General features: G+C 36.5%; 1 protein-coding gene across 2 annotated transcripts; it reads left to right on the forward strand.

The window, feature by feature from the left end:
* Positions 1–224: 224 nt before the first annotated feature.
* Positions 225–10,614, forward strand: CA1 (carbonic anhydrase 1; the record flags this gene model as incomplete). Of its 2 annotated transcripts, XM_080802121.1 has the most annotated exons (7): positions 225–261; positions 900–1,097; positions 2,625–2,743; positions 5,170–5,265; positions 7,373–7,435; positions 8,766–8,921; positions 10,498–10,614. In XM_080802121.1, the coding sequence occupies 7 exons, from the start codon at positions 225–227 to the stop codon at positions 10,612–10,614; spliced, it is 786 nt and encodes a 261-aa protein (XP_080658247.1). The 2 variants fall into 2 exon arrangements, with proteins under 2 accessions (XP_080658247.1, XP_080658248.1); XM_080802122.1 differs by lacking the exon at positions 900–1,097.
* Between the last annotated feature and the right edge of the window lie 653 nt (positions 10,615–11,267).

An 11,267-nucleotide genomic window follows, 5' to 3' on the forward strand; every position in this document is an offset into this window, starting at 1 on the left:
TTTCTTTTTTTTTTTTTTCTTTTCTTTCTTTCTTTTTTTTTTTTTTTTTTACTTATCTATACTTCCTGATAGGCAGAGATGATGAAATAGTGGCCTATTAAAGGCAGAGAAGTTCCTATAAAAACCCACAAGTGGCGGTTTGACTTGTTTACTGCATGCTGGCTTGGAGGCAGTTATTCCAGGTATTATCTTTGTTTGCAGAAAAGAAAACTAAGTAGAAGATCATGGCAAGTTCCAACTGGGGATATGATGACAAAAACGGTAAAGTGCTTCTGCTTCATGTAGATCAAAATAAGAGCTCATTGCTTTTCCCACCAAAAAAGGGTATAGAGCATTTAAAAAAATAAATAAAATAAAGTAACTGTATAGTCATAGGTTAATGGTTTGAATGGCCTGACTTGAATAATTATAATAACTTTACATGTAATCTTAGCACTTGTCCTTTGGAATATGGTTGTCTACAAAATGTGTTCTCTGTCTCTTCCTCTCTCTCAATCTCTCTCTCTCTATATATATATAGAGAGAGAGAGTACTAATATATATACAGATATATTATATATATAATATATAATATATTATCTAGAGAGTACTAATATATATATCTGTAATATATAACATATGTATATATGTACATATATTAATATATGACATATTTATGTTATATATATAAGAAATCTAGTACTAATAGTAAAATATTTATAGTTTTGTTGATAAATATTTTATAAGAGTATAGAAAAGATGCATTCTCGAATGTTGAATTTATATTCAGTTAAACAGAATACCATTTAAGATACTTGAATAAACGATAATCTAATAAGCAAATGCTTACTGGGAGTCATAAAACGGGGAGTCAAACATTTGATGAAGTTTTGATTGTATGCATGTATTTGCCTTGGTAGGTCCTGAACAATGGGGCAAGCTGTACCCCATGGCGAACGGAAATAAGCAATCTCCCATTGATATTAAAACGAGTGAAACGAAACATGACACCTCTCTTAAACCTATCAGTACCTCCTACGATCCAGCCACAGCCAAAGAAATTATCAACGTGGGGCATTCTTTCCATGTAAACTATGAGGACAAGGATAACAGATCAGGTGAGCGAAAAGACCCTTCTGATTATATTTTCTTTGACCCTACTAAGAAAATTTAAACAATAGGACTTTAAGAAATGCAAATGCCATCCTCAGTCTTTTGTCACATGTGTTCACATGTGTGTACATTTGCTGCAATCTGGTGAAGCATTTTACTTCTGGAAAACCCCCAAGGGGTAAAGATGATTTTTGGAACTCCCAGCTTTGTCTTTTTTCAGCCCTTCTCATCCATGACACCATCCTATCTCTTCTGGTCTCTAAAATCGTTATACTCACTTCATACTTTTTTTTCCAAGAAGGTCTAATGATCCATCATAGTGAATATAGAAACTGAAAAGGCAAATATTTTCTAATTGGAATGAGGATGGAGGAACACAGTAAGAAAGACAAATGGACTGAAGAATATATTTTTGGTGTCCAGAAAAATGACTCCATCATTGTAAAGCGCCTGGGTACTAGTAAGAAAATGAGTCTTACATAAATCTTGCAAGATTTATTCTGTGCATAAGTACACTTATCTATCTCCCCCTCCCCTACTAGACTGTAGTGACTGAATTCTTCATACCCCAGAACTTAGCACATTTCCTGCTACATGGTAAGATTTTCATAAATGTTTCTTGAAAAATTTATTAAATGACAATTTCATAAGACAGCTCTATTGACAAAAGGCAAAACTTGTTTTACCTCTTTCCTACAAGGTTCTGAGCCTAAATTTTAGGCAACTTGGGGGGTATGTCCATTTTCTAACATTAAATTAGATCTGGTGTTACGAGTGTTCAATTAATCCTAAGATTACATAGACGCTGAAAATGACACAGTCATTCGATGTTAAAATTTTAGAGTCACCCCATTGCCCCCCTGGCACTTTCTCTTTGTCCCTGCACAGGCATTCTCCACAAAGGTGTCAAGATACTCATTGTGTCTTGACTAGTTACTTGACTAGTTACAAAGTATGTCATGTGTAACTTGTTACTCAAAATAAATTACTAAAGATCTTAATGCATGTTGTCTATATAGACTTTGTTGAAAGAATGAATGAACTTGCACATTAAAGCAGATTCAAGCTAAGCCCTGTAAAACTATAATTCACTCACCTTCCGATATACTTCCTTGGCAGCAGAAAAAGGTAAAATTAGGGGCACCTGGGTAACACAGTCAGTTAAGCATTCAACTCTTGATTTCAACTCAGGTCTTGACCTCTGGGTTGTGAGTTCAAGCCCCATGTTGGGTTCCACACTGGATGTGGAGTTTACTTAAAAAAAAAAAAAAAAAAAGGAAAAAAGGGAACGATAAAATTACAGCTCATGTGCTGAGAACTGTATATTACTCAATGCAATGGTCAGAGACACAACATACATATGAACACCATCATCATGGATGTGAGGGGGGGAAACCAACAAGAAAAAAACTTTGGCACTAGTGTTTGTTTTCAGTTCTACTTAATCCAATTTATTGTTGGCTTACGTTAAATGCAAAGACAAGCAGGAGCTTATGATCATAAAACTAATAGTAGTTCCTTTTCTCTTCTAGTGCTGAGAGGTGGTCCTCTTTCTGAAAGCTATAGGCTCTGTCAGTTCCATTTTCATTGGGGCAGCACAAATGACTATGGTTCTGAACACACAGTGGATGGAGTCAAATATTCTGCAGAGGTAATGTAACTTAGTAAGTGAGAAGAGATGAATGCACTGAGAATTATTTTCAGAAGCAGCTGCTTTATTACATAAGTCACCCTTTTAATTGCTCCAAAGGAATGAGCATTCTCGTCCCTATAAGTAATTCCCAGGCCCCATTAAAGTCAAGCGCACATATACCAAGTTTGGTAATAGAAGGAAATTTTTCATGTGAAAAAGGTAACCTGGAGTTGATGTACCGAGCCCAGGAATCATCTCTGTCTTCAAAATGACTCAAAAAACTGTTGTCTTAACATTACGCTAGCCTCAAGAGTAGGTGCTGCTTTCTTTAAAGCTCTAACTCTAAACTAACCGTACCATTTGCTTCTTATTCAAATGCTCAAGTTAGGACACACTCGTGGCATAGGTGTTCCAGACACTTCATTAAGACTCTACCAAGAGTGCAAGTTTAATCATAGGAATGACACGGAGAGTATCATACACCTCAATGAGGGTCTGAGCGTTCTTGCTGCAGACCACCAACCTCCAGCCGCTTGAATTGCCCTCCTGTGGAAGTCAGCGATCCCTCTCAAGACACTTTGTCTACATACACATAGAAAAATCAAGAATATTTATATCAATCTATCAATAAAGCATCTGGGAGATTGAAAGAGAATTTTTGCTCTTTATATGTATGAATATTAAATATATATATATGTACCCATATATATACGTTGACTGTTTTTTAATTTTGCAAAAACAAATGTATAATATGTGTAGTTTTGTGCCTCTTTTTCTACTTACCAATTTATCATAATCATTTTCCAAGTCAATAGAGTTAATTCCACCTCATTCTTTTAATTCTCATTCTCTTAATTTTATCTCAATATATGAATATATTGGAATTTATTTAACTGACCCCCACTGATGGACAATTACCATGCCTTTTGCTTTTTGTTCTATTGGTTTTTTACTTTTACCGGAATGTGCTTCAACAAATACATCTGTACATATACCTTAAGCACTAGTGAAGGCACATAAGTAGGGCAGATGTTTTTTTAAGAGGGATTGCTAGGTTACGGTGTATGTGCATTTTTTTTATTTTAATAGAAGATTTGGGAATTTTACACAAATATAATTGGCTTTATGTTACATTGTAAAGCTTGGCTAATAGCTTTTAATACTACAGAAATCCATTAAATGTTTCTTCCCATTTTTCCCTAAAAAATTGAAAGTAGACTAAAGTCAAATAGGTTGGGAGCCTAAATTAATACTACCTTTTTAGAGGCATATCCAGTTGCACCTAAGAAGTCTAAGTCAGAAATCTCCTCACCTAATTTAAGAAAGATAAAAATAATCCAGGCTAGAGATGAAAGGCACTTAGCCACAAAATTCAACGTTCAACTGAGGACAGGGGGGAGAATGGGAGGGGAGCAGGAGTTGGGGCAAAGGGAGGAGGTGGAGAGAGAAGGAAAAGCAAGAGAGAGAGAGAGAGAGAGAGAAAGGAAGTGATATGTAGAGAATTAATTAATTTAAAGTGATATGACTGGCCAGATGATCACTTTACATTGGGAGGTCACAAAAATATTTTTTTCAGAAGTGGCATTTGTGTTCAGCCCTAATTCAAGACAAAAGGCTGCCATTGACAGATTATGGGGAGGGACATTCCAAAGAAAATCAGCAACTAATGCAAAGACTTCAAGTTGTGAACCAAGCAAGGAATTTTAATCTATGAGATGTGCTGAGAGATGGCTGTTAATAAGTGGGGAAAGTAAGAAATTAATGGTAACTATTGTACTTTTTGATTGAGCAATTAGGTAGATGGTGGTACCTTTCCACAGATGGGAAAATGAAACAGGTTTGGCAAGGAGGAAATCAAGAGTTGTACTTCGGCCATATTGGGTTTGAGAACCCTGTTAGACATCCATGTGGGGATATCAAGATAACAAGATGACAAACATACATATTGGATATTCATATCTAGAGTTCCATAGAGAGCTTAGGCTATAGATAATGTCTTGACATTATCTTAAGCACTAGAGGTGCTTAAGAAAATGTGTGCTTGGCCAAGATTCCTAGACTGTCCAGGAATCCCTTCCTATAAAGTTGCTAAAAAAGGACCTCACCTGACAGAAGTTCTTTCAGATTTGTTGAAAGCTAGTTAGTTGGAATTCCTTGTCTTTCCATACAAAAGCACTTTTTAGAAAGTAGTAATATTGAATAGTTATGATATTTTGGGAAAAGAAATTTTACTCACTGGTTCCATGGAAATTGCAAATTGCCTGCTCTACTCAATGTACGCAATCCTTCTAAAAAGTTAGAAGATAGCCTTTCCTATCCACTGGATAAATGTTCACATAAATATTATCTAAGCCAAGACACATCTTCATATATTAACAAGTTAATTTATAATTTTTTGTCTTCACAATGGTATAAATAACTAATTGACACATTATCATTTTTAGCTTCACCTAGTTCACTGGAATTCTGCAAAGTACTCCAGCTTTGCTGAAGCTATCTCACAGGCTGATGGTTTGGCAATTATCGGTGTTTTGATGAAGGTGAGTTACAGAGAGTTACAGAGCTTGGCTAACACTATTTCTTACCAATCAAACATCAAAATAGCATAAAATGAGGCAGAAAGATATCTGAGTTTTTCTTTTTAAAAATTTTCCATTTTACTAATGGCTACAGTATTTTGCTACAGTTTTCTCTTGGCCTTTTCCTTTTTAAGAGAGAATTAAGTTTTTCAGGTAGGGGTAGAATGGGAAGGTGTGGAGTGGGAGGGAGTTTCTATTTTCCAAATTCCCTTTCCTCTGAACTTATTATCAAATTAATGTATCATCAGGGGAAAAATATTAAGAGGATGGTTTTTCCATGAAGAAAGTTCAGTTAATGTTTAAAGTGGCAGATGTTACTTAAATTCTCTATAGGAGTGTCCCTGAAAAGTTTTGTAGGGAAGTTCTTATTAAATTGGACATACTTGGATCTTTTTGAGTTCTACCCACCAAATCCTAATGTGCAGTTTCCCCCCTCTCTCCCACCACTAACAAGCAACTCTTGGGCACCAGCAGTGTGTTCAGGAATTCAACTCAATTCTGACACTGTCTACACAGAGATAGCATTAGGTTGCACAGGCTAAGGGTCCAGACTTGCAAAGGTTATAATTCCCCCACCGTATTTCAGATGTCATTCTCAAGTCCTGTTTGTTAGCTGGGCTTCCGCCTGACTGACTATAAATCAGAGGTTCCCGAGACCTCTTCTTTGGGTTTGAAGAGGTTTGATTAATCTCCTAGCATAGCTCACAGAACTCAGAGAAACATTTTCTTACTAGATTACTAGTTAATTATACAAGAATATAACTCAGCATTACCCAAATGGAAAAGATGCATAAGGGAAGGTATGGGGAAAGGCAAAGAGCTTCCTTGCCCGGTCCAGGCACACTTTTTTTCCTGTATCTCCCCAAATTCACCAATCTGGAAACTATATCCAGTCCTTTTGGGTTTTTATGGTGACTTCATTATTTACTCATTGTCAGTTTACTCATTATTTACTCCATTGGCCACTGGCCATTGATTCAAGTTATAGCCCCTATCCCCTCTCCCGTCCCCAAAGGTCTGAGGGTGGAATTGAAAGCTCCAGCCCTCTAATCACATGGTTGGTCCTCCTGGTGACCAGCCCTCATCCTCAGATTCAGTCCCTAAGTCCCCTAATGAATATAACAGAAGACACCTTTGTCGCTCTCATCACTTAGGAAATTCTGAGGGTTCTAGGAGCTCTGTGTCATAAACATGTTTCTGATTATAAATGTCACACTTAGGTGGCTAACTTTTGGAATTACAGTAATTCTAGTTAACCTTTATTGGACACTTACAACACACCATACACTGTACCAATTATAACTTATAAAACAGGCCAAAAGTAAGAGGTTGTATTTTGTGTCACAGTTTTGCTAAGTTCCTAGATTTTGACTTGTATATCCTTGAACATCTTGCCCATATTAAATTAAAACTGAGCTTTTTGTTTGCCACTTTCTCTGTGCTGTGAAAAATGACACACACAGAGCCATTTTAAAATGGAGCCATAGTAGCATTTCCAAGGTAACTGTCTTGCACACCCTGCTTTCTGAACCTTTGAACTGGACCAAACTGCCAACATTCCAAGAAGTCAGCAAGAACAAGAATATCCTATTTGAGAGATCTGATAAAACTGAACTTTTGCATAGTGCTCACTTCACATGACCCATCAGTGAAGTCGGGATGCCATCCTGTTTGTCAGCACCAATGAACTCCTCTCAAAACCACTGACATGATCTTCCTTTTCTTCTATAAAATCCTTGAATCTATGTCCTGTAATTGGAATACTGTTTGGCTTTCTACCCCAACATGTGCACCACGAATTGCAGTTCTTTGGTCTCAAATAAACACTTTGCCTCTTGAGCTGGTTTCTTGTTTTTAGATTGACAGGGGTAACATGTTACGAACAATTTATAGAGGACAAGGGCCCACAAGGACATATGCCCAGCAAAATTCCTTCTCCTAAAGCAGTGAGAAAATACCTTACCTTTCTTCAGTTACTGTTTTTAATTGAAAAAAAATTAGCTAAATATAGTTTGACTTTATAACAATTTCTAACTCACATTTTATTTATTTTTTTTTTAATCTTCAGGTTGATCAGGCCAACCCAAGACTGCAGAGAGTACTTGATGCCCTAAACGCAGTTAAAACCAAGGTCAATAGACTAGATACATTGGTTTAAATCAGAGAACAAGAGTTCACAGAACTATTGAAATCATTTGATTATGTATTTGATGTGGGGAGTAGGGAGGCTGGAGCAAAAGTTACCAATTTGAAAAATCAAGGTACTACTAGATATTACTTGCTTCTGAGAAGGTCTCTAAGTCAGGTATTTGTTATGTTTTGCTCTTTTCTTTTTCCCAGTTTGTTTGTTTGGTGTTTTTTTTTTTGGTTTTTTTTTTTTTTTGTAAATCTATTTTAGCAGCATGAAATCTAGAGAACAGGTTCCATAGCCATTCAAATTTTCTTTAAAAAACATATCCAACTAAAATGTGACCTTTTTTTCCCATTTCACAAAGAAAATGATCTCTGCTTCTTTAGCAGTACAGGAATGCAGGAGTTAAGGGTATTATTCTGAAATACCATTAATAGGCCACTCATAAACAATCAAAAAAGAAAATAAGAATAAATAGAAGAAGGCTAAAACTTAACCAATAAGCATGTCAATAATAGATTTGTCACTGGAACAGTGTCTGACCTCATTCCTAAGAAACAATAAGGGTTTTATTTTGGAAATGAAATATCTTTTGGAGGGGATAGATTATTTAAAAACTATATAACCTTTGTTTATGTTCCACCAAATGAGGAAGGAAGAAGATTATTTGGCCAAAAGTCAGTGTTGCAAATTTTCAGTCTTCTATTACTTTTTTTTGGCGGGGGTGGGGGGGGATGCATTTCTATTTTATTTATTTATTTGACACAGAGAGAGAGATCACAAGTAGGTAGAGAGGCAGACAGAGAGAGAGAGGAGGAAGTAGGCTCGTTGCTGAGTAGAGAGCCCGATGCGGGGCTTGATCCCAGCACCCTGGGATTGTGACCTGAGCCGAAGGCAGCTTAACCCACTGAGCCACCCAGGCGCCCCTATTACTTTTTTTTTTTTCTTTTTAAGGTTTTGTTTATTTATTTGACAGACAGAGATCACAAGCAGGCAGAGAGGCAGGCGGAGGGGTGGGGGGAAGCAGGCTCCCCTCTGAGCAGAGAGCCCCATGCAGGGCTCGATCCCAGGACCCTGGCATCATGACCTGAGCTGAAGGCAGAGGCTTTAACCCACTGAGCCACCCAGACACCCCAGTCTTCTATTACTTTTATTGTTTATATTTTCAAGCACACCAGTGTATACTATATAGTAGAAAAATTAATTTAAGTCTCAGCTAAAATTTCAAGACAGTGTATATGCCAAGATAATATAACATAGACATCATATATGTATATGATGTATTTTATATCATGGTATAATGACGTATTACTTTTCTTTTTTCTTCCAGAACAAACGAGCCCCATTCACAAATTTCGACCCATCTACTCTCCTTCCTTCATCCCTGGATTATTGGACCTACTCTGGCTCTCTGACTCATCCTCCCCTTTATGAGAGTGTGACCTGGATCGTCTGCAAGGACAGCATCAGTATCAGCCCAGAACAGGTAGAATATCAAAGGTGAAAGAGTGGGAACAGGGAGTGCAAAGCACTAATACCACTTCAGTTCATAGTATTAATGGGGGACGTTATGATTTCAAATAGATTTTTGAGGAGTTTGTTTTCCATTCCTACTGAGAAAAGGTTCTTTTCTGACGTAAGTCTGCTAAAGAATAATAAAGAATAAATAAATAAATAAATAAATAAAGAATAAAGCATTGTAATACTGTTTTTTACTTTATATAGAAAAAAAAACAATGAGGTTCTGAACTCCTGCTATCTTTTCCACCTTCTTAAGGAAAAATCCAACTGTGTTAAGTGTCATCCTAAAAGTTTCAGAAACAGAGAAAAGATTGTCACTGGACGTTCTACTAAGAATTTGGGGAACTATGCCTCACAACTCTCATACCCTGAGAGTTGACAAAGGGTTTTTTTTGTTGTTGTTGTTCTTTTTTGAAGCTTTAGTTATTAACTATCCAACAAGATATGTCTTTAATTATAGTTTATAATTATGATATTAATAACTACCATTGATTGAGCAACTCCCTTCTTTAGGTGCCTTACGTAGGTTTTGTCAACCAATTCTCATAACAAACCTATAGGACAGGCAATGTACGTAGCCTACTGGTAATGGCTACTTACTGAGCATATTCTGCATGGTGAGTACCATTCAGAGAACTTTATATGTACTAGCCAATTTAATCTTCACAACAACCCAAGGTAAATAGCTGATAGTGTTTAATATTTTTTCCTATTAGCTGTTTAAGGAGTCTGCTTCATACTGCACTATCCAGATAAAATCTTACCTATATTAAACCTATACTTAGTATTGAAATGTTGAGGGCATGCCAGGTGCAATCATTATTTTCACTTTTGATGGAGTCAGTGATTTTTTTTCACATCTCCATTGTTTTATTAAGCCAGTTGATGTATTTGTGGATCTCTTAAAAATCTGTCTATATTAAATGACAGGATTTTTGGTAAGGTGACATCTTAAGTAAAAGTTAGGAATGTATTTTGGGGTGGGAAAGTGATTATCCTAAGAGCTGATAAGTTATCACACATTGTGGGCCACAAAATAAGCCTTCGGCCATAGCTTAAGTCTCTCTAAATAGGCTAGATTTTTAGCAGAATAGGACATAAATGCTGAGAACAAACTGATGGTTGCCGGATGGGAAGGAGTTAGGGTTGGGCCTAATAGATGAAGGGGAGTGGGAGGCACAGTTATGAAATGAGTAAGTTATGGGAATAAAAGGCACAGCACAGTGAGAACAGGCAATGTTATTGTAATTTTACCATACGGAAACTGAGGTAACAAGCAGAATGTCACTCGCCCAAAGTAGCCCAGTTGGCATTCTGAGAAAGCTGGCATTCTCATTCAGCCCATCATTAATAATCTAAACCAAATACCTAGTTCAAATAAATGTAAAGGGATTTTTGACGTCCTCCCTTTCCACTGGTGAGACCATTGCAATCAGCAACTCAGTTTTCTAAAAATCAGTGCATTAATAATACTGGAAATAAAGTGTTCTGTGTAACTTTAATAACCTTTGATTCTTTAAATATTTCATCCTCCCTCCCAGCTGGCACAGTTCCGAAGCCTTCTATCAACTGTTGAAGGTGACAAAGCTGCCCCCATTCAGCACAACCACCGGCCACCCCAGCCTCTGAAAGGCAGAGTAGTGAGAGCTTCATTCTGAAGGGACCAGGAAGGAACTTCTTACTCCAGGAACACTGCCCTGCTTCGGACATAACCCAGTAAAGCAATTTCTAAGAAATACATTCATTTCAATACTAACAAGGCAGCATAGCTGCATATTCAATTTGTAGAGCAAAGTTTTAATTTTTATTCTTAATGTTTAACTCAAATAATAATCCATAAGCTTGTAAAACTTGTCCTTAAATTCAAGTTTATTTTTGTGGAATTCTTTATAATTGCAATTAAACTATACTAAATAATTTCTTAGTGATTTGTATCTGTTTCCATTTTACTCAGTTTTGTTGAACCAGTAAAATAGCTTTATCCCTTTCTTGTCTGGTATGTACTCTATTTTTTCAAATGTTAAATCATTTGTGGCCCATGTACATTCCAAAAATCTTAAGTGCCTTATTTGTGATATTATTTTGCTTCCAATGTAATAACTGAAGAGCAGCTTGAGAAGAAATATTGTGAAATTAATTTTCTTACTCTTGAAGGCAGCTATACAGCTAAGATGACAACTGTATTTAATATTATTACACTGGCCCAACATTGCTATCATTTGTGTTTTCTGTGATAAAAATGGTATCTTATATGGGAAGATGTTGTTTCTGGTTATTGCTTCCACTTTCCCTCCTCCCATTAGCAAAGCCA

The sequence above is a fragment of the Martes martes genome (genome assembly GCF_963455335.1).
Source record: "Martes martes genome assembly, chromosome: 4".
Taxonomy (NCBI): Eukaryota; Metazoa; Chordata; class Mammalia; order Carnivora; family Mustelidae; genus Martes; species Martes martes.